General features: G+C 35.8%; 1 protein-coding gene across 1 annotated transcript; it reads left to right on the forward strand.

The window, feature by feature from the left end:
- The first annotated feature begins 10157 nt into the window (after positions 1-10157).
- LOC113317529 (cryptochrome-1-like) lies at positions 10158-14355 on the forward strand. The gene is made up of 5 exons (XM_026565664.1): positions 10158-10917; positions 11380-11601; positions 12320-13026; positions 13167-13808; positions 14074-14355. Exons 1-5 carry the CDS (start codon positions 10605-10607, stop codon positions 14107-14109), a joined length of 1920 nt encoding a protein of 639 aa, XP_026421449.1. The 5' UTR covers positions 10158-10604; the 3' UTR covers positions 14110-14355.
- The last annotated feature ends 10244 nt before the right edge of the window (positions 14356-24599 follow it).

Consider the following 24599-nt stretch of genomic DNA (forward strand, 5'->3'; position numbering starts at 1 on the left):
ACACTTAGGATCTATGTTGTGCATATGGCTTGCTAGCCTCTCCCTAACTGGTAAGCAGTTATGGACACATTTCCAAAGAAAATGCAGAATTCTTTTGGGAATATTCAGTTTCCAAAACATTTTCCATGGAAAATTAATGGGCCCATCAGCTGGAGTTTGTATATTACCTGCTTCATCAACAACACTGTAAGCACTTTTCACAGTAAAAAGACCATTGTCAGTAGGCTTCCAGATCAATCTATCCTCACCACTTAGAGGAATTCTAATTTTACATATTTCAGTAACAGTATTACTATCAAACAGAGCTTCTAGAACTTCTACATTCCATCTGTTACTATTATGTGCCATAAGTTGATCCACAGTTAACATATTACTAGACATAAATCTAGAAGAGAGGGGAGTGGCTATTGTTGGAACCCAAATATCCTTCCAAATAGAAATCTTTTTACCATCACCTACCTCCCAACAATAGTACTTTTTGATGATGTCCAGGCCTCTAACAATTCCTTTCCAAATCCAACTCCCATCTGCACTACTAGCATGGAGAGGATTGTTGTTTGGGAAGTATTTGGAACTGAAAATTTTTACCCATTCAGCATCAGTTTCAGTTAGCATTCTCCAGGCAAGTTTTGCAAGGAGAGCACTATTTAGCTCAGCTGTTTTTTTTTTTATATTTAGACCTCTTAAGTCTTTGGACTTAGCTACAGACTCCTACTTTTTAACAAACAAGCCTTTACCACCATGTTTTTTGTTCCACCAAAAATTTCTTTGAATTCCATCAAGTTTGTCTGTGAGCCTTTTTGGCATATGGGAAAGACAACCAAATGATGAGATGCTAAAGTACCTAAGACAGACTGAACCATCACAGTCCTAGTAGGTTGATTCATATGCTTACTTTTCCAGCTAGACAGTCTATCTAGAAATCTATCTGGTAAGTGCCCAAATGTTTCCATTTTGTTATGTTGAATGAGGATGGGGACTCCTAGGTATTTGTCCTTAAGACCAAGAGTTTTAATATTCAAGACACTAGCCATTTGACTCTTAACTTGACTATCCATCTTAGGGGAAAAGGCCATACCTGACTTCTCATAGTTAATGGATTGACCACTATACTTAATGAAACTTTTAATAATTTTATCCAGCTGCCTAGCACCTTGTATATTTGCCTTTGCAAAAATGAGACAGTCATCTGCAAAAAACTGATGACTAACAGAGGGGCTAGAATTAATGACTTTTATTCCTTGTAACATGTCTTCATTTTCAGATTTAATTAAAGGTTTTGAAAGACAATCCATAACAATGATAAAAAGGTAAGGAGACAAGGGGTCTCCCTATCTGAGACCCCTTGTAGGGTAGAAAACATCACCTGGAGAGCTGTTTAGGAGAACAGAGGCAGAGACAGTAGAGATACATTCGTTAATCATAGAACACCAATCATCATGAAACCCAAGTTTCTTAAGAATAGATAATAAAAACTTCCATTCAATTCTATCAAAGGCTTTTGACATGTCCAATTTAACAGCCATTAGACCCTTAGTGGATTTACATTTCCTCATAGAATGAACTAGTTCATGGGCCACAACTATATTGTCAGTAATTTGCCTAGAGGATAAAAAGAACTGCTTGATAAGGGCTTATAAATTTTTCCATAACTTTCTTAAGCCTATTAGCTAATAACTTACTAATAAGTTTATAAGCAACATTGCTTAAACTAATGGGCCTAAAGTCTTGAGGATGTTTAGGGGCATTAGTTTTAGGAATAAGACTTATGAAGCTATGATTTAGTTGTTTTAATAGGTGTTTAGAATGGAAAAAGGCTTGAACCATCTTAACAGTGTCATCCCAACAACAGTCTACATTTTTTGATAAAACCCCGGAGGGTAACCATCAGGGCCAGGGGAAGTCTATGGTTGCATTTGAAACATGACATTCCTAATCTCCTCACTAGTGGGTATTTTAATAAGCATATCATTCTCTTCATGAGAAATACAAGGTAAAATATCACAGAGAAAGTCCTCACAATCAGGAGGATTAGTAGTTTTGCTAATAGTAGAGAAATGTTTCCTAAGATCACTAACAATACTCCTCCTATCAGTAAACCAAGTACCATCAGCAGACTGAAGGGACTCAATTTGAGTTCTTCTTTTCCTATACTTAACCTTGTCATGCAAATATTTAGTGTTCTTGTCATCAAAAATGAGAATATTATCCTTAGCTCTCTGAAGGTAATAATCATGTTGGACTTGGTACCGATAGTCCAGTTTAGACTCAAGGTCCTTAAGTCTAATACTATTATCCCCAGTACTAGTTCTTTGGTTTAAATTAATGATTTGAGACTACACATCTCTAATTTGGGTTTGAAAATTTCCAAACTTATTGTGATTCCCGTCAGTTAAAATGTATTTAACATTTTTTAAGGACCTAGTAAGCTTGAAAGCATAAGAACCATTATCTTGAGTTTTCCAATTTTCTTTAATAAGATCAGCACAAGAAGTGTCAGAAAACCAGCATTTATTAAATCTATAAGGTTTACTAGTATCATTAATCTCTCTATCACAAACAAACATAATATGACAATGATCACTAGCATGAGGAATAAGATGGTACACCACACAATTAGGGAAAAAATTCAGCCAATCACCATTGCAAAAAGCCATATCTAACCTTTCCAGAATCAAACTAGAATCACTTCTTTTATTAGACCAAGTATAGGGATTACCTATGAAGGGAACATCACTCAGGTTCAGGTTATCTAGATGACCATTAACAAAGTCAAGATCAGCTTGTCCAGGTATGTTACCACCTAGTTTATCTTCTTTATCTGTTATAAAATTAAGGTCACCAACTATCACCCAAGGACAGTGATAAGAACTAGCCATATTATAAAGAAAATCCCATTGTGCAGTAATGGTTTCACTATTTAAGGCACCATACATAAGAATGACTAAGGATTTATCACTCCTAGCATCAATCTGCATATAACAAACTATGAAGTTATTATTAGCATCTATAACATCAAGAACAATCCCATCTTTCCAAAGCAGAAAAACACCACCAGCAACCCCTATAGGATTAACAAAATAGTAATTTATGAACCCTAGTTTTTGAGTGAACCTTATCATTTTCTTATCACTATTTTTTGTCTCAGCAAGAAAAACCAAATCAGGATCATTAGCCTTAACTAGGTCGCTGAGGTGAAATCTAGTATACTTATTTCCAAAACCTTGGACATTCCAAGAGAGAACTTTCATGTTGGAAATGTCCTTAATGTAGATACTATACAAATTATGAATATAACCCTGAGATAATAGATTAAATTCGATTAATTTATCTACTATATCAGATTGAGAACCAAGATTATAAAAAATACCACCAAAGACAGTAACAAAAAATCTTGAATAGAAAATCGACACAAACCAAAAGATACTTAAATTAAAAATACTTTTCAAAATTAAATAAAAATTAGGGATGATGATAAAAAACTGGTGAATATTGGCAGGATTCATATAGCGACTATGTGTGCTTGTCCCAGAGAGATCAGTTGTTGAGCTATCAATTGCTTTTGGGCAATTTTCCTCACCATTACTGCTGGTACTCCATCATATGCTCCATAGGTATGTCACTATACTCACTGTTGTCCTCAGCTTGATAAATAGGGTTATTGTGAGTATTGATTGGATTGAGGGTATGAGGATTAGGATTTTCAGAAGAGACCTCCTCTCTAGTTCTTTTGGTTTTCCTCAGTTCAGAATTCTCAATCCCTAAATTAGGGGTCGAGCCAATTTGGGCCACAGGTGTAGCAGTAGTATTAGAAGAATTACTAACAGCACCCATCTCATGTTCACTACCATCCTCCATCGTATTTGCATCTTCACTGGTGTAGTAATTAGCCAAAAAAGCTTTTCCTTCCTCAGACTGACTCCATACCGCATATTCTTGATCTGTCATTGCTTCCACTTTTTGTTCTTGGGCCAATCTTTTGCAAGATTTTTCATCATGATCTACTACCCAACATTCTTTACAGATTTTATATGGTTGCATCTCATAATGATAAATAACCCATTTTCTCTGACCATTTGGAGTATCCACCCAACCTCCTCTTCTCAGAGGTTCCTTGAGCTTGGTTTCTACATACACTGTGCTCGTCACACTTCCTCTTGGTTGCCTTCTTCTTCCTTCTGGAGTAACTTTCCTCCCTATATCTTTACATAAGCCTTCAATCAAAGTTTCATTCAAAATGATGTTGCCTAAGTTCCTTAGTTTGACACACCATATATGATTGTCAAAAACATGATCCTTAATTGGTACGTTAGAATCATAAGGAATAAGAGCCAGCAGATGACCCAGGATATCCCACGTTTTGGCCTTCACTCCATTTTTTGCGTCTTCCCTTTGAAAATGAAAAAGAAACAGATTCGTTCCTTTAGTGATTATATCATATCTCTTGTAACTTCTCCAACGATCGTTAATTTCTTTCTTCACATCTTCATGATCCAATGGCTTTTTGAAGATGATTTTTCCAAGCAGACAGAATAAGTACTCATCAGCTCCATCAGATGCAACTTGAGCAGAAGCAACAATTCTTCTTAGAGGTCTTGGTACATCAGGAACAATAGTTGCAGATTGCATTCTTGAATTGATATTTTCGACTTGTCTGTTACCCTGAGAAGACATAGTGCCGCACTGAGTTTTGAGAATATAAGATTGCCTCACAAGAGTTCTGTGCGATTTAGGGTTTATGATATGAGTTGGATGCCTAATTGGGTTATAAAACCTTTGTAATATACAGAAATCTTTCTGTTTCCATATTTGCATATTATACTGCTGATTTTCCGTTTTGACTAAATTGACAATATTTTTGAATTTCAAACTTCTTGAAACTTTCCCACTTATGAAGTTATAATCTCGGCAATGACTTCTGACCGATTCATGAAGCTTAGTTTCCTGAGTTACCAGGTTGAACGTAGATCTAATGGATATCATGATTGAGAGGAACAACTCTTATGACTTTAGAACTAGGAATAGGGATAAAAAAAACAGAATGGAATACCAGTGAGATTAAACGACTTTTAACTCACAGTAATAATGAGGATAATCAATAGACACTACTGTTATTATAAGCAAACACTACTGTGACAATCTTCAGAATCAACTTGATCTCAAATACCACCACTGGGAACAACACAGAGACAACTATGGGAAACCTGCAAAACAGATTAAAACCCCATTAGACTACAAATAAAGAAAACCCGAAAAAATTCGACTCACAAAAAGAACAAAGGAACTAAAACCTTCTACAAGAGTTTTAGATAAACAAAGAACATTTCAGATAGAACCATAAGCTACAAAAGAGAAGGAAAAGAGAACAAAAAAGATCAAATAACTGAAAAACAGTGATTGTGATTCATGGCGGAAGGAAAAGATTCAAATTTTTGAAAACTGAGTTAACTCGGTTTCGCCCGATCCTCAGAGCCTTCAAGACAGATGAGTAGATAACTCTCTCCCGAAAAGTTGATTTCTCAGATTTAGAGTTATGGACTATATCTATCAGACAGATGACACCCATCAACTTGATGAGGGTGGCCTTGAGTGAAATTGATATCTGCTTTTAACGGTTCTCTTTAGACTTTTGGTTGGTTGTCCCTTATCTTTGGCTTGGCTCCCAACATCTCTTGCCTGTGAAAATGGCGCTTTGCCTTTTTCTCCCAAATTGGATGATTTCTTCTTCTTTTGCTCCAAATGATTCCATGACACATGATAAACTCAAAATCAATCATAAGATACATAATTTACAAGAAAACTCGCGAAAAAAGCATAAACTATAGATAAATATTAAGGTGTTTAGGACACCTATCATTAGACATGTCTAATTTCATAGCTATTAGACCTTTCTTACTTCTTGATTTTTTTCGTAGAGTGTATTAATTCATGTGTTATAATAATATTATCATTTATGTAGTGATTTGGAACATAAGCAACCTGTGTTGGAGATATTATTTTCTCCATCAGGGGTTGCATCCTTTTAACTAACAATTTTGATATTATTTTATAGCTATTATTACATAACCCAATAGGCCTATAATCATTTGGGGTAGATGGGTTATTAGTTTTAGGGATAAGACAAATATTTGTTTCATTAAGATACTCTGGAAGTAATTTCTGATCAAAAAAAACTCTGAACTAGAGCAACTATATCAAAACAAAAAATATCTCATTGAGACTGATAAAAACCAGCAGGAAACCCATCAGGTCCCGGAGAATTCCAACTAGCTAAACTCTTGACAACTTGTTTGATTTCGTCTTCTGATGGCATACTCATAAGAGACATATTATCCATTATGGTAATACTGTCTTGAATATGATGAAACGAGGAATCATGTAATTGTGGAGTTGTAGTTGTAGCTATGAAGAGAAGTGAGTGGTAAGAAAACTTTCTAAATTATCTCTCTTTGTCAGCTAGACTCCATTTAAATTACGTAAAGCTACAATTTTATTTCTTGCTCTCCTCCTATTTGCCATCGAGTGGAAGTAGGCAGTATTATTATCTGCCTCCTTAACCCATTTATCCCTCGATTTTTGTTGCCAAAATTCAGACTCAATTTTTTTCCAGTGCCTAATGAGATCTATGTTACTCTGTATTTGAGCATTGTTATAATCACTATATGGCAGAGATTGATAGTGATCTAACTGTTTTCTATGAAAAGTTATATGTCTGTCTATATCCCCAAAATGATTTTTTTTCCATTTGGCTAGATCTTTTCTGGTAGAATTTATCTTGCTGTTAAAACATAATCCAGCTGTTTTCAAGGATTGAGCAATAATACTGGAGCATGAAGGATCTGATAACCAACATTTATAAAATTTCCAGGCATTCCTAATTATTGGTTTATCTGATTCTGAAATTAGGAGAATCCGACAGTGATCAGACCCAAGAAAAGGCAAATGATATAGTTTGGAGTCAGGAAACTGAAGTAGCCACTTATCATTATGAAGTGCTATATCAATTCTTGCTCTTTTATATCCTTTACCATTTGATCGATTTGTCCAAGTATGATGTCTTCCTATAAATCCCAAATATACTAGTCCTGCTTCATCAAAATATTGTGACTTAGGTCTTCTAAAAATTCCCATTGCTTCTTCTTAACATCATCATTTGTAGAGACATACATACAAGTTAACAGGTATTCCTCTTTAGCAGGGTTTGAAGTAACAAGTAGATGAATCATATTATCTTTAACACACACCACATCACATGGAAATCCATCCTTCCACAGCAAAATCAAACCACCAGCTCTACCAACAGAACTAACTATAATAGAAATTGGGTAAGCGTGTGTCTGTATTAGAGCTCTAGCCTTTTCTTCTTTAATCTTCGTTTCACATAGAAATATTATATCCGGATTGTGATCCCTAATTATATATTTCAAATGATTCCTAGTATCATCTGAAGCGAAACCTTGGACATTCCATGATAGTATCCTCATTATGCTAGATTGACCATTAACAGAGTATTTACTAAAGTAATAAACCAAATTCAGATTAAAAGTAAGAGATTTTCTAAAATGAGATAGTGATGTAATAAAGAAGAAATTGTTTAGGAGGATTACCTGGTCACCAGTGCTGGGTGATTTGTTTCCAAAAGCCCTTCTGTAGTTTTGCTCTGAAACAGTCCCATGATAAGATTGATAAGAACTAGGAGAACAACTCTGATTATCTAAGACTAAGTGGGTATTTTCCGATGATTCAGCTACAACAGAAGAGGAAAATTGATTCATCTGATTTTGCTTATAGATTTTAAGAAGTGACTGAATCGGACCTTTTCCCCCTCTAGTTGTGTGAATAATTGTTGGATCTATATTGTTTGAGTTATAGTTATCCATCGAGATATCGAATTCACCCATCTGAAGATAAGCTCTAAGGAGATTTGGATCTATATCATTTCCTAGAGAAGAAGAAGTAGGAATCAAAGAAATCTCCCTTTCTAGATTTGGATTATCAACATAATCTAAGAGATGTGTGAATGATCGTCTCCTCCTAGTTTAGAAGAATTAGTATTAGGGTTACTTCCTTCCCCTTTCTCCATTCTCAGCCTTTTTCCTCTTCTAGTTTCTATCGACTCCAACTCTCTGCCACGAAAAACTTTGACTTGAATCGTACCTTGTAGGTTACACCCAATTGTTGTTAACGGAACTGGTTGACTCACTGAGTCAACTCGTTGAGAATAACTCCTTTCCAGCTGGCTTTGGTTTGTAGTACATATCACCATGGGTGCAGAAATTGTAGCAGAATCTTCATTAAAAGCACCATTAACAACTGCATGTTGATTTCCCGCCATTGCATGTGATTGATTGTTGTTGATTTCTTCTGCATGTCGGTTCTCAACATCAACTTGCATCTGGGAAGGATTCAAAGAAGGGATTTTTGTTCCCCTATTATCTAGGTTACTCCAAGAGGGAGTCTCAAGAATAGAACCAGTTGCCAGATATAAAGATTGGAATCTTATGTAAAAGTGTCTAGGTGAGTGGCAGAGTAGGGATTGTTTTGTAATGCATGCATAATGTCGTGAAGTTTTCTAACATGAGCCACTTTGCACTCGTCTTATTATCCTCGTGTTGCTCAAGCATCTTCTACGTGGTGTTTTGATGGTGAGACACTCCACAGTTCTCCTCCTCAGATGAAAGCAATAGTAAAAGAACCATTTTTGGGGGACCATGGTTTTTTTGTGGGGGACCATGATTATATTTTAGGCAAGACATTATAAGTAATCATAAGTCACCCCTTATTTAAATGTTTTTCTTTATACCAAACTTACCCTCCTTAATAAAATGTGTTACTTTAATGATTAATTAGTTATTAGTATGATTAGTAATGATTAGTGATTAGTATGATTAGTAATGATTAGTTACCATTAAGAAGTTCTATTACAAAAAATTGAAAATTTTCTTTGCGAGAAATTTTAAATTTTTTTGCGATTAAGTTTGGTTACCCAAATTTATGACCAAAAATGAACTTAATGATTAGTGATTAGTATGATTAGTAATGATTAGTTACCAGTAAGAAGTTCGGTTACAAAAATTGAAATTTTTCCTTGCGATCAAACCGAACTCTATATTTGGTGTGACCATTAAATAGTTCGGTTACAAAAAATTTTAAAACTTTTTACGATCAAACCGAACTTAAAATTCGGTTAAGAAACATTTTTTGCGATGTAACCCAACTAAAATTCGGTTGGGAAATGTTTTTAGCAACTAACCGAACTATTAGGGTTCGATTGGGAAATGTTTTTTGCTACTAACCGAACTAAGGTTCGGTTGGGAAATGTTTTTGCAACTAACTGAACTATTAGGGTTCGGTCGGGAAATGTTTTTTGCTGCTAACCAAACTATTAGGGTTCGGTTGGGAAATGTTTTTTGCGACATAACCGAACTAAGGTTCGGTTGGGAATTTTTTTTTTGCGAAATATCCAAACTGTTCTTCATGTTCATCATTTCCACTAGGTTCGGTTAGTTCGACAAAGTTTTTCACATAATTCATAGCCGAACTTCTCTCTGCAACTTCCATTTTCAACTCATTTTGATGGTTAATACTCATTTTTCAATCGAACGAGGAACGTCAAACAAAGAGAGAAGAAGAGGATAACTCTTTTTTTTTTCAAAACTAAAAAATTTCGATTCCCCCCTATTTTTGTTTTTGATTTTGATTTTGATTTTAGTTAATAGATTCATTTATATTAGATATATATGATTAGATTTATATAGTTATTAGGTTAGTTTTAATTTAAATTAAAGTAAAGGATAAATGTGTACTTACCTCTTATAAATATAGGAAGGTTGACCTAATAAAGACCATGGTCCCCAAAAAAAAAACCATGGTCCCTAAAAAATGGTTCTACTAAAAGTAAACTTTGGGTTTAAATCTGTGGCCAACTGCGAACGAAAGATATCTCAAAAGTCCCTTTATTAATGGGCTTTGTCTTAGTTGGTTACTTGGGTCCATTATCTTTAATCCTACTGATCAGGGATTTGAATCGCAGCATGGCACAACCGTCAGTTCTGCCACGTGTGACGAAAAGACACGTGAAATTAGGATAGTTACGTAAACCTACGTAGTACAAGATAAGTCTAATGTAAGTTTCAGAAAGTCATCTTCTGTGTCCAAACTCTCCCACACTCCTCTCCTCTAGTTTGTGTGTTTTAGTGCTTGATCTGTTCTGTATACTATTGTTTCATTTCGTTAATCGGTAAGTTAGAATTATAAAATCTGGAGTAGTTTTTACTAGATTATACTGATGATGAAAATTTACTTCTTTTGGATAATTAAAAAAAACAAATAGTTAAATTGATTCTTTTGTCTGTTTTTAATAGTCTCTAGATTTCATAGCACATGATATCTCATCTTCTTCTCAATATATTATTATAATAATTATTATTATTAGTATATTCACCTAAAATGAGCTGAAAAAAAGTGTCAACCAGATAGCTTGAATTATGGTGTTTGATCAAAATTGAAGTTTCATGTTAATGAGTAAAAGGCAGAATTCTCGATTGAGCGTCTATTTTTGTTGGATCTGAGATTTGACCACTAGGGAGTCTGAGATAGTGAGTATGAGTAGTACATGTAAGACCATAGTTTGGTTTAGGAAGGATTTAAGGATAGATGATAATCCTGCCTTAGCTGCAGCAGCTAGAGATGGTCAGGTCCTTCCTGTTTATATATGGTGTCCTAAAGAAGAAGGACAATTCTATCCAGGTCGTGTGTCAAGATGGTGGCTGCAACAATCTCTTGTTCATTTAAATCAATCTTTGAAGTCCCTTGGGGTTTCACTTGTTTTCATTAAAGCAGAAAGTACTGTTTCAGCTCTTTTGCGGTGCTTTGAAGCAGTTGGGGCAACCAAAATTGTTTATAATCATCTTTATGGTATATTTCTGATCTCTTTTCTTTCTTTGATTTGGAAACTTGAAAGCGTATATTGGCCGTGTGGGTTATATGAATTAGTTTGTGCTGAATATGACTGTACGTGACTTATGTAGAAATGGGATTTGGGATCAGATACATTCTTACGCTATCATTTAGTGTAACTAGTCAGTAACTTATTTGTAATATGCCTATGGCTTGCGAATTCGGAAGCTCGAATAATATTTAAACTACATGTAAACACCATAGCAACCTCGTATGTTGAATGGTCATTGATTACTTTGACAACACCATACATAACCCAACACCATCCTGTTATATGAATATTCTAACTTTCTAGGTGAGTGAACTTGTCGGTTTTTGTTTATAATGGCAATTCGTAATCTATTTTTCCAAGTAAACAGTGTGTCTTCTGTTTGAGTTTGACATATGCATGATTCAAGCGTGTGATTCTGTTCTTTATAGATCCGGTATCACTAGTTCGTGATCACACCATCAAAGTGAAGTTGGCAGAGCACGGCATTTGTGTACAAAGCTTTAAAGGGGATTTATTATATGAGCCATGGGAAGTGTATGATGAAGAAGGACATGCCTTTACAACCTTCAATGCTTTTTGGGATAAGTGCGTGAATTTGTCTATTGAACCTGCTTCTGTCTTCCCCCCATGGAAACTGGTTCCACCTGCAGGTTTGTTACAGACTAACAGTCATACGTATTATATTATTTTGTTGACAACAGGCAATGAATCCGTATTTAAGGTACAGACACACCCATTTATGTTTAATGCAATTGGTTAGCATGACATTTAAGATAAGTACCCTAGCATTTCTATGATGATTAGTGTGTCAAGGATGTGGTGAAGAACGTATTTGCTACCTAAAATAATTTCCTGGTGTTGAGAATCACACACAGACCCTATATATGTGTTATCTGCTAAATCTCAGTATACCAGGCTAGTCCCTCATAATTTCTTAAAGTGACCAGGTTGTTATACTTAGTTACTGAAAACAAATAAATCGCATCATCCTTTTCTTTGACTGAAGACCCTAGGTTTACCATAGGAACCATAGTTGCGGTTCAGTAAACCAATTCAGAAGACAACTAATGTAAGGCCCAATCTGTTCTGGAGTTTCCGGCCTGCGAATGGAATGGAATAATATTCAGAAGAAAAAAAAAATTAGTTACTGATAGAGATAATGTGGAGGCACCCACATAAACAATATAACTCTATTTGTATACATAATTCATGTAAATTGGATTTTTATTTAAACTATGTGTGTCAGTTCTGATAAGTATTATAATTAAAATATCTAATTATGAGCTGTATATTTTCAATGAGTTTCTAATTCCTGACATAGGATGTCTTACTGCAACTCGTATTACTTTTCTGCCTCCCTACTGACAGGAACTGTTGATGGCTGCTCAATTGAGGAATTGGGTCTTGAAGATGAATTAGAAAAATCTAGCAACGCTTTGCTAGGCAAAGGATGGTCCCCTGGTTGGACCAATGCAGATAAAACTCTAGCTGAATTTGTTGATCGTCATCTTATTGACTATTCCAACAGTAGGGTGAGGTTAGAAGGAGTAACCAGTTCACTCTTGTCCCCGTACCTCCATTTTGGTGAAGTGAGTGTGAGGAAAGTTTTCCAATGTATACGGATGAAGCAGATTATATGGGCAAAAGAAGGGAATCTTCTTGGTGAAAAGAATGTAAAACTTTTTCTTAGGTCTCTTGGGCTAAGAGAATATTCACGTTACCTTTGTTTCAACTTCCCTTTTACTCAAGAGAGGTCTTTAATGAACAACTTGAGATTTTTTCCTTGGCGTTCAAAACATGGTGATTTTAAGGCTTGGAGACAGGGTAAGACTGGTTATCCGCTGGTGGATGCTGGAATGAGAGAGCTTTGGGCAACAGGGTGGATGCACAACAGAATCAGAGTTATTGCTGCTAGTTTCTTTGTGAAAGTCTTGCTACTACCTTGGACATGGGGAATGAAATACTTTTGGGATACGCTGTTGGATGCAGACTTGGAAAGTGATATTCTTGGTTGGCAGTACATCTCAGGAAGTTTACCTGATGGCCACAAGCTTAACCGGCTAGACTGCCCACAGGTTTGCCTTTGAACCTTGGCAGATGACATTTGTTGTTTTTATATTGGATGATTGTGCATGTGCATGAATTCATGATATATTAGGCTCCATGGTATTTCATTTTCCTAGTTTTGAAATTCTGATTCTATTCTGGGAATTAGGTTCAAGGTAGCAAGTTTGATCCAGAAGGCGAATATGTAAGACAATGGCTACCTGAACTTGCAAGAATGCCTTCTGAGTGGATTCACCATCCATGGAATGCTCCTTCGTTGGTGCTGCGGGCAGCAGGGGTAGAGTTGGGATTAAACTACCCAAAGCCTATTATCGACATAGATTTGGCAAAGGAAAGGTTAGCGGATGCTCTATCCACGACATGTCAGGCAGAAACGACTGCAAGAAGTGCTAATGCAAATGGGATGGAAGAAGTTGTCATGGACAACATGGATCGAGCTGAAAATTGGAAAATTCCAGTTGTTGTGCTGAAGGAGAATGTTTCCCACTCCACTAGCTTGTCCGATCAGAGGGTGCCATCATTTCAAAATTGTAAGAATGGTTCAGCTTCTCGAAAACGACCATTGTGTGTGGAAGCTGGGAGACCATCTCCCAATAAAATACAAAGTAATGATTGTGAATCTGAAACGTCTGGTACTGGTGGACTAGATCTACACTCTACTGCAGAATCCACTTCAGCTAAGAGACAGAGTACTAGTAGTGCCCTTCCGTTCATGGTTCCGGATTCCTCATTGAATGTTGAGGTTCTTCAAGAGAAAGAACTTGCTTATGCAATGAAGCAACAAAATGAGGTAATTGTACGCACTCTTCATTTATTGCACTTAATAGCAAAGCAAAGCAAAACAAAACAGAGCTACAATTCTGAACTGCAAGCAGCTTGATAGTCAACAGACTAATATTTCAATATCATGTTTGCATATATCAGCTTCCAATTGAGCAGCTAGGTTAAAAGCTCGATCATTTGGCTTTTGGATACTGCATACTTCAGCTTTTGTGTATATTTTCCTAAGAAATGAGAGGAAGATTAATGCAATTGTATTACTCTATCAAATGCAGGGGACCAGTAAGGGTAGAAACCAGCTTGAAGCTTGAAAAGAAGTGAGTTAATTCAATGAAGGAGAAATACGAGGAATGCTGCCATATAGTGGTCTGAAAACAACTAATAAATGTATAGCTATTTCCAACATATGTAGGCAATGTTCGTGTTGGCGTATCTTTATTTATCTGCACAAGTGTCAGTAATTTGTACCCACTTTCTCGTTGGTCTCAAACTCTCAATCAATTGACTTGCGCATACATGGCTCAAGTAATTAATCAATTACTCCTTGAGTATCATAATTTTTCGTTTCCTACAGTGCTAACAAATACCCTGCTGTGTTTGGTTGGAGGGAACGGAATCAATATTCTGGGAATACAATTCCATTCCCGCGCTTCGTAAAAATAAAAATGTTTGGTTTCCAGTTTTTGATGGATACATGCTCTGTAGAGGTGTAAAAGGTGCAGCGCAAGCATGAACACAACATTCTAAAGCAGGGCAAAGCACATCGGCTGGCACAGCACATGATATGGATGAAGCGCAACATAATATACCACACTACACGTATGTTTCACCAAAAGTCTTGATTCTAGGTAAATTTGGATCATTCTATTTTGATTTGTTATTACATACAATATTTAAATTATTATAATAAAATAGAGGGTATTCATAGCACAGGAAATATCTCTACAAATATAGAAAAATTAAAAAATCTCCAGGCTGAGCTTGGAAAGTCGTACGCAATCAGAAATGATTACTACCATCAGATATTAAGGGATAAGTTCTTTAAAGAATATGATCAGAATACGAAATACTTTCATGACTCAGCTTCCAATAGAAAAAGGATCAATGCTATTAATTCCCTTAGAGAACCTTCTAGGCTCTGGATTTCAGAAAGGGATCGAATAAATACACTCCTAGTTAATCACTTCTCTCAGATAGGCACTTCTCAATATAATATATTCGAGGGAGCACTTTCTGATATTATAAAGCCTTGCATCTCAGAAGTTGAGAACCTTTCTCTTATTGACATCCCATCCAAAGAAGGAATTTGGAATACCATTTCTAACATGAATCAATGGGGGCCCCTAGTCCAGATGGGTTTCAACCAGGTTTCTTCAAAGCTAATTGGGAGATTCTGTGCACAAACGTCATTTTAGCTGTTCAAGATTTCTTCTGAACTGGAATTCTTAACCTAGAGTTTAATAAATCCTATATAACCCTTATCCCAAAAATAGCTACCTCAAACTTCAGCTGACTTTCGACCCATCAACCTAAGTAATACAATATATAAAATCATATTCAAGATCCTAGCAAACAGGTTAAAGCCCATCCTGAATAAGTTAATTTTCCCTAATCAATCTGCTTTCCTTCCGGGGAGACACATCACTGACAACATTATCATAGCCCACAAATTCATCCACTCTGTGAAAATTCCTAAAGCTAAAAAGGGTCATCTTGCACTAAAATTAGATCTGTCAAAGGCTTTCGATAGGGTGGAGTGGAAATTTATTGGGTCGGCACTAATTGCTTTCGGTTTTATCGACTCTTGGATAGGTCTTATAATGCAATTTATTTCAACCACCTCCTTTTCCATCCTTCTGAATGGTTCTCCCCATTATCCCCATACCTATTCCTAATCTGCATGAAAATCCTATCCAGGCTCCTAGAAAAAGCGGTAGCGGATAAAAAATTATCGGGGTTTAAAAAAATAAACATGCCCCGAATATTTCTCACATTTTCTTTGCCGATGACTGCTTTCCATTCACGAAAGAAGATTTAGGAGAAGCAAAAAATCTGCTAGATATTTTATTAAGACTGGGCGAAATTACTGGGCAGATGGTTAATCTTCAAACATCTGGGATCTATTTCAGTCCACGCATTCATCTAAAACACGGAAAAATCATAGAAAAAATTCTAAAGCTTCCGTTACTGACAAAAAAGGATAGATAGCTTGGTACCCCTCTTTTCTTCGACAAGAACATGAAAGAAAACTTTGAACCTCTCCTTCATAAGTATTATGCTACCCTTCAAAGCTGGAAATCTAAACTCCTTTCTCAGACTGGTAGAATAGTATTAATAAAAGTTGTCCTTCAAGCTTACCCCACATACCAAATGCAAATCCTTGCATTACCTAAAGACACACTCGATCAAATGGATAAAATCAAAAGAGATTTCTGGTGGAATAAGGATAAGAACAAGAGCACATGAGGTTACATTAGAGCTTGGACCAATATGTGCAAGCCTATTTATTAAGGAAGGATAGGAATTAAAAACACACACCATTTCAATATATCTCTCCTCAAAAAGCTGGCCAGTAGGCTAATTATGGACCGTGATCAATTGGGTCCAACTCCTAGAAGCAAAATACTTCCCAAACTCCTGCCCTCTAAACTCCACCACTATCCTGGGTCTGGACGAGTATTCAAAAAGGTTTAAACCTAATCAAGGGTAGTTTTGTCTGGCAAGTAAAAAACGGAGCTTCTGTAAAAATATGGGAGGACCAATGGATACCTAATGCTGATATAAGCACCCAACCAACCAATATATAACAGCCGGCACCAAAATTGGTTCAGGAGATGATAAAGGAAGATAATAATTGGGATCAAGAAAAACTAGACAAATACTTTGATCCAGACATCAGAGCGAAAATTCAAGCAATAACGCCGAACAGACAAGATCAAGACAAAATCAGATGGAAGCATCATCATTCAGAAAATTTCACTGCAAAGAATATCTACAACTTTTTAGTCTACCAAGATCAAGAAAATGATAACTTAACAGACTTCCACTGGGAATTTTTTTGGAAAATACAAGATATCCCAAGAATAAGATTATTTATGTGGAGATTATCGCAAAAATCCCTCCCCACCCCTTCCAGGCTTGGTGCCCATAATTTAAATATATACCCTCATTGTCAGATGTGCAATTCTCAGGAACAGGAAACTGAACAACATCTTTTAGATCTTGTCCTTTTTCTAGAGCAATTTGGTTCGGTTTATCTTTAGAAGCAATTAATACTAGGAGTAACACAATCTCGATTAATGATTGGATTAGAGGTTGGTTATCCGACCCTAAATTAACACAATTTGCGGAAAAGATAGCAACAATCCTATGGTTCATCTAGAAACATAGATGCTCAGTAGTCTTCGAAAAAAATCAATCCTGAGCCAACAAAACTAATGAATCAAATAAATAGACACTTAAACTCTACTCTTACTAAAGTTGTCCAAAAGGAAATTACCCAGAAGAAGGGTACTTTAGTTAGGAATAGTTGGTCCGACATAAACACATATTGGATAATCTTTACTGATGCATCTTTTAGAAAATAAGATTCTTCTGGGGTTACACCTTTTTACTATTCTCAGTGGATCATGAGACTTTCATGCATATATCGGCGGGTTCGGAGTGGGCTACTTCAGCTTTTCATGCGGAAACAAATTCCTTATGTTAGAGAACTGCTTGGTCGAACTCGCAAGCATTGCTATCTCAAGCTTGTTGTCAAGTTTAGTTTGCCAAAACTATAAATCTTGATTTCTAGTCTACTTATAGCTAAGTCTCGGATTAGGATAGAAAGTGTAGTTGAGATTTAGACTTCACGACGTTCATCAATTGAAGACGAAGAACTACTAAGGAGAGCTTGTCGAACTTCATCAACAAAAGGTATGTGGAGACTGAAACTCATCTATCACTCGGAAAGTCTATTTCTACTCTATCTACTACTTGAGACAAAAGTCGTATAACTATATAGTTTTCGATTTATACACATTTGATATTTCGAGCTGATTTTAACTCGCTTACATATTTCTCAAAATATGTGTTGGTAAGCTTTCGCTTTAACCAAGTTCATCTTATATTCTTGACGAAAGTCAAAATATGATCATATGAAAATCGCCTGGTAACATCTTACATAATTTGTGTGAGACAGTCATTTGATGTAGACTCGGAATGTTTCGTATTAATCATTCGATCACTTGAAAATTGCACTGAAGCTAATAGTTTGTGTGAGATAGCTATTTTCATCTTCCGGGAATGTTTCAATGATTGAAATGGACTTTAAAACACTTAACCATGACTGGACAAAGCATAGTATGCTTACTTGCATATATATAATCCAAGTCCGGGAACCATAGTGTGCATACCCGTATGCGTACTGGTTGGTTTAGTGAAAGTACGCGAATACTGGCGAACCGAAACTAAGTCCGGCTACTTAGCTATGCGTACCCGTTTGCATACTTGATGAGTAGGTTATGTTCTAAAATCGGTTTGTTCATGAACTAATACATTTATATAATAAGGAATGCAATCTTTTGCAAATCGTGGCTATAATGTTCATGAACTGATTCATGTGAATCAAAATCGATTATACTTCAATTGTGTCTTGGATACTTCTATGAGAATATAAACAATTGAACAACTCTAGAACTAGTTTCATTTGAGTCATTTGAATTAGTTATTGTTAAGATGAATAAGGTTGATATGAAAGTGTTCATAAGGCTAACTTCGATTAACTATTGTTGATCTAACAAAGGTGTACACGTTTAGGTACTGTTACTCATATCTAAATGAAGTCACTTCTCATTTGTGTGTAACAATCTAAGTTCAATCTAACAGTTGAAAGATATTAGCTTGAGTCTAATCGGGTTTTCATCTAACGGTGAATATTGAATGCTTTGTTACCAAGGTAACATTGGTTGCAAACCCTGATCTGAAGACTATATAAAGGAGAACTCTAGCAATTGGGAAACCTAATCCACACACCTCCTGTGTGATACTAGTTGCGACTAGAGTCGATTCTCCTTTAACCTTAGGTTTTTCACGAAACCATGTAGGTTAACGACTTAAATACTTCATTGGGATTGTGAAGCCAGACCCAACTATTTGCTCTATAGTTGCGTGTTCTGATATTGTTGTTTTCTATCGTGATTGAGTACTATCTTCTCTAAGTTTTGCTCGAGATTTAATCTCCGATAGGCAAGATAAAAAGTAGTCACAAACATCTTCGTCTCATCGTTTGTGATTCCACAATATCTTGTTTCGCTACCATACGATTAAGATTATTGTGAGGTGATTGATATTTCTAGCTGTTCTTTGGGAATATAAGTCCGGTATATCAATTGGTTCCTGTTCACCTTGATTTATCAAAATACGGAACAAAACTCATAAGTTTATCTGTGAGAGACAGATTTATCTATACAATAGACTTTTCTGTGTGAGACAGATTTGTTTATCAAGTCTTCGACTTTGGGTCGTAGCAACTCTTAGTTGTGGGTGACATCAGCTAAGGGAATCAAGTGCGCAGAGTCCTGCTGGGATTCAGAGACGTAAGGAGCGGAACTGTACCTTGATCAGTGTGAGATCGGTTAGGGCTCAACTACATTCCAGTCCGAAGTTAACTTGGAGTAGGCTAGTGTCTGTAGCGGTTTAATACAATGTGGTGTTCAAATCTGGACTAGGTACCAGGTTTTTCTGCATTTGAGGTTTCCTCATTAACAAAACTTCTGGTGTCTGTGTTATTTCTTTTTCGCATTATATTTGTTTATATAATTGAAATATCACAGGTTGTGCGTTGAATCGATCAATTGGTAAATCCAACCTTTGGTTGTTGATTGAAATTGATTGATCCTTGAAAATTGGTCTTTAGTACCGTTCAAGTTATTTCTCTTATATTCAATCGGGCTCGCAAATTCTTATTTTTTTATTGCAGATTGAATTGAGATATTGAGATACAACTCTTGGATATACTTTTCTTGAGATTGAGTCTGACTGTCTAGTTGATTCTCTCGAAAGTATATTGGAGTTTGTCTATATAGATTGCGAAGCGAAATATTGGGTGTGGTTGTTAGACCCCCGCTTTGTCAATTGGTATCGGAGCATGCAAACACATTTGAGACCTTATAAGTCTGTGTTTATAACGATTTGGATCTATGGACAATAATGTTATCTCTGAAAATCGCATCACCAAAAATAAAAGTTCTGTTTCTGTGGAATCTATTAAAGAGAAAGATTTTTCAATCTCAAATATAGATGAAACTATTGTTTCAACGAAACATACGTGCACTGACAAGTGTTTTCCCGATTACCTTTCAAACGAGTCTGACTCTGATGATGAGAGGGAAGCAGCCGAAGAGAGTAAACTGATTCTAAATCTTGTTAGAATCTAGGATAATAGAATCAATCGGTTGAAAAATAATGTCAATGTTCTTCTCGGTATAGTGAAATATCATGACTCTAAAATAAAGGCTCCTGGCAAGGAATTCGCCGATGTTCTCTCATCACGAGCCTTACTCGAGGCAAACCTCAAAAAGGATGCTTTGGAAATTGAACATCTTTTGAGTAAACTCTCTATTCAAGGATGTTCCAAAGAGTCCACTATACCAACTGCTTCTGTCTCAATTGTAAGAGATTCAGTTCCAGAAGTAAAATCGGAATCCCTTCCTATTGGAAAAGAGGTGCTTGGGTCTTCCTCTAATCAAGGATACTTCGCATCACTCGGAAGGAAGAAATCTCCTAGCAACGGTGGCATTCCTGTTCATTCTAATCACTCATGTGATCAGAAAGTGTGTCTCTTTTGCGATTCAAAAGGACATGTTGGACGGAAAAGAAAGTCTAGATTGAATAACAATTCTCTTGTTCGTCTTCAACACACCTTAGATTTACTACTCCAAGGTGCAACTGACATTCAGATGTCTAAACCCATCAGTTTTAGTACTCACCCTGTGAACTCTACCAGGAAAGTCAGTTCTACTTGCTCATCGAATGTGCAGACAAATTGTAATTCCAATTCAATTTGGTCAAGGAGAGTTCAGAAAGATCCTCCTCAACCTAATGAGAAGGATGATGTTCAAGATGTGAAAAAGATTCATGTAGATAGAAGCAAAAGTGGAGACTTGAAGGACAACCTTAATTTGATAATTGAAGGATACAAGGATCTTATCAGCAAGCTGTCAAAATCCTCCACACAAATCTCTTCTGGTAAGGATTCTAACTATTCTCATATTTTGATGACAGTGAGTTTTATGATAATTTTTCACATCAAAAAGGATTCTTTCCTAGAAGTGGAAGGAAAAAGAGACTCAACCATGAACACCGTTCATTTAATGAGCTTATAGCTCATACTTGTGCTAATTAAATCACAAGGTTGAATTCTCATACACAAAAATCCTGGTTGAGTGAGATATGGTCAGGTATACTTATTGGTATTTGCTTTCTAATTAGTCAAGATATCTTCTTATCGTCCGTAGCTAAACTATTGTCTCTAGACAGCGCTGCCTAAGTATTGTTTGGGTCTCAAGAAGTTTTTCGTTTTTCTTTTTGTTTTAATTTCAAAGAAGTATTCGTTGCAATTAATTTTCCTGCTACTCTTGTGCTCTAAATTGTTTCTCTGTGGAGATATAAAGTTTATTAAGCCAAAAAAATCACGTAGCAAAAGTACTATCGAGTCTTAAGGTACGTTTTTGTTTCAGTTTTTTTTTTTTGTTGGGTTCGGATTGTGTTTGTACGAGTACCCATATCTTACTTGTCACGAACTATCTTTAGAAACCTAAAAGTTACATTCCCTATGAAACCATTTAAATACCAAACCTATTGAGTCACGTGCACGTACTCTAGGTTATTGTCTGTTTGTCAAGAATGTCTTAACCTTCCCGCACTGGTGGTTTTGCAAGAGGATTTCTTGATAAAGGTATTGGTTTCGAGTCAAAAGGGAGGAAGAAAAGAACCCTAGTAGAAGATGATGATCAAAATCCTAAAGCCTCGTGCTACTATGCCTATACTCATCAGGATGTTGATAATGAGGATATGGTTTTTGTTGAAGTGGTTCATGATTTTCTTAAATACTTTGAGGAAGCAAAACTGCAACTCGTTGATACTATGAAGGATCTTTTTGTGTTGAGAACTGATTTGAAAAGGGTTAATTCAGACCTTGTTCTCATGAAGACACATGTTAAAGATCTTCTCAATTAGGATATCTTCTCTGAAAAAGCAGTGGATGATGTCGATCACAAGCTCAAAGGACTCAAGAATCATGGAGATTCCGGAAGTGGTCTTTGATTTCAGTTATTGTTCGGATTTGACGGTTTAGGAGTTTTTCTTTGTTTCTTAGCTTGTCGATTTTTTTTGTCTAGGAAACTTCTTATGCGAATTTATTCTTGTGTTTTAAGAAGGATAACTAGGGTGTGGAATAGCCATTATTGTGAGTAGACATAGTTATTTCCAACAATTTTCATCTTGCAATGTTTTTAGATTTATTTATTTAAATTATAAAATTTATTTATTTAAATTCTAAAATTTATTTGGAAGATGATTTTGCAGTATTAATCTTTATGGTTTCATATATTGCAACTTGTTATGGGATATGTGTGTTTGCGTCCGTGAACTATGATTATCCCATACGTGGTCAAAAGTTAAGTCTTTCATATGTCATTATGCAAATATTGATAAAAGATTGAATGAACTTTTGACAAACAAAAGTTAAGCCTATTATGTCATTATGCAAATTTGATGGAAGATAGGATGAACTTTTGTTTATAAAGATTAAGTCTATTACATGTCTCTATGCAAATATTGATGAAAAATAGAATGAATCTTTAAAAATTCTGCAATATTGGTTTTCATGATCCACATCCTTGTGTAAATACTGTGGGCTCCGTAAGTTTTCTTATGTTGAGCATTTTCGATTAAATTAATCATGGGTCTTCTTGTGGTTAATTTAATTGAGTATTTTGGATACAAATTCATATTTCATGTGATTTGTTAATATCCAAAGAAATCTTTCTTTTGTTGTGAAAGTAAGGTCGCTCTTGTTGTTCTAGCGGGAATGACGTTTTATGGGGAAGAGTTCTTATTTGAACTTGTGCTTAATTACCATATCTTTGTGGGGAGTGCGGCTGTGGAATATTATAGGGGTTATCTTGTATCTTTATAAACTCCTTGATGAATGCATTAAGCTTCGGCTATATGATTGCATCTAAACAAAGTTGATATGTGGTTCTCTTTTGGTCATGAAGTATCTCTATGGAAATTTCATTAGGATCCCACTAGTTTTCGCACCTTTGCCAATTTATATTGACAAAAAAGGGGAGAATTAATGTGTAGTTCACACTACAAATATATACGATTTACGGATCATTATGTAAGGGGGAGTGGTTTCCATGTGAGATGAAGTATTGACTAAGGGGGAGTGATACAAATCACCATAGTATTATTGTCAAAGTTGTGATATAATTGAACTTTGATGTTGTGTAATAATACTATGACACTTCATAACAATGATTGAGAGCTATCTTTAACTCGCTTACATATTTCTCGAAATATGTGTTGGCAAGCTTTCGCTTTAACCAAGTTCATCTTATATTCTTGACGAAAGTCAAAAGTTGATCATGTGAAAATCGCCTGGTAACATCTTACATGATTTGTGTGAGACAGTCATTTGATGTAGACTCAGAATGTTTCGTATTGATCATTCGATCACTTGAAAATTGCTTTGAAGCTAATAGTTTGCGTGAGACAGATATTCTCGTCTTCCAAGAATTTTCAATGATTGAAATGAGGGTTTAGAACATGTAACCATGATTGGATATAAACATAGTGTGTATTCACATTTGTGTAAAGTCCAAAACCGGGAACCATGGTATGTCGTACGCGTATTGATTGGTTGTTGGAAGTCCGGAAACCAAGTATTCGTACCCGTACGCGTACTGGCGGAAATTCAAGTTCCATGAATTTCTGCTGGAGTTTGGAAGTGTAAAGTGGTATGCGTACCCATACACGTACTGGCATAATCAAACTCAGTCCGGCTACTTAGGTATGCGTACCCGTTTGCATCCTTGAGTAGGTTATGTTCTAAATTTTGTTTATTCATGAACTAATACATTTATATAATAATAAATGCAATATTTCGCAAACCGTGGCTATAATGTTCATGAAGTGATTCAAGTGAATCAAAAACGATTTTGTGTCTTGTATACTTCTATGAGAATATAAACAGTTGAACAACTCTCTAACTAGTTTCATTTGAGTCATTAGAACTAGTCATGATAAAGATGAATAAGGTTGATATGAAAGTGCTCATATGGCTAACCATTGGTTAACTATTGTTGAACCAACTAAGTGTACACGTTTAGGTACAGTTACCTTTATCTAAATGACGGTACATTTCATTTGTGTATAACAAGCTAAGTTCGATCTAACGGTTGAAAGATATTAGCTTGAATCTAATCAGGTTTTTATCTAACGGTGGATATTGAATGCTTTGTTACCAAGGTAACATTGATTGCAAACCCTGATTTCAAGACTATATAAAGGAGAACTCTAGCAACTGGGAAACCTAATCCCCACACCTCCTTTAACCTTAGGTTTTTCACGAAACCCTGTAGGTTAACGACTTAAAGACTTCATTGGGATTGTGAAGCCAGACCCAACTATTTTTTCTGCAGTTGTGTGTTCTGATCTTGCTGTTTTCTATCGTGATTGAGTACTATCTTCTTTAAGATTTGCTCGAGATTTATTCTCCGATAGGCAAGATTGAAAAGTAGTCACAAACATT

The sequence above is a fragment of the Papaver somniferum genome, chromosome 10 (genome assembly GCF_003573695.1).
Source record: "Papaver somniferum cultivar HN1 chromosome 10, ASM357369v1, whole genome shotgun sequence".
Classification (NCBI taxonomy): Eukaryota; Viridiplantae; Streptophyta; class Magnoliopsida; order Ranunculales; family Papaveraceae; genus Papaver; species Papaver somniferum.

Bases quoted from the DNA above. Each gene is read 5' to 3' on its own strand.
- LOC113317529 (XM_026565664.1), top strand. From the start codon at position 10,605: ATGAGTAGTACATGTAAGACCATAGTTTGGTTTAGGAAGGATTTAAGG. The intron at 13,027-13,166 runs GTTTGCCTTTGA...TCTGGGAATTAG, and splicing joins ACCGGCTAGACTGCCCACAG to GTTCAAGGTAGCAAGTTTGA. The intron at 13,809-14,073 runs GTAATTGTACGC...TATCAAATGCAG, and splicing joins CAATGAAGCAACAAAATGAG to GGGACCAGTAAGGGTAGAAA.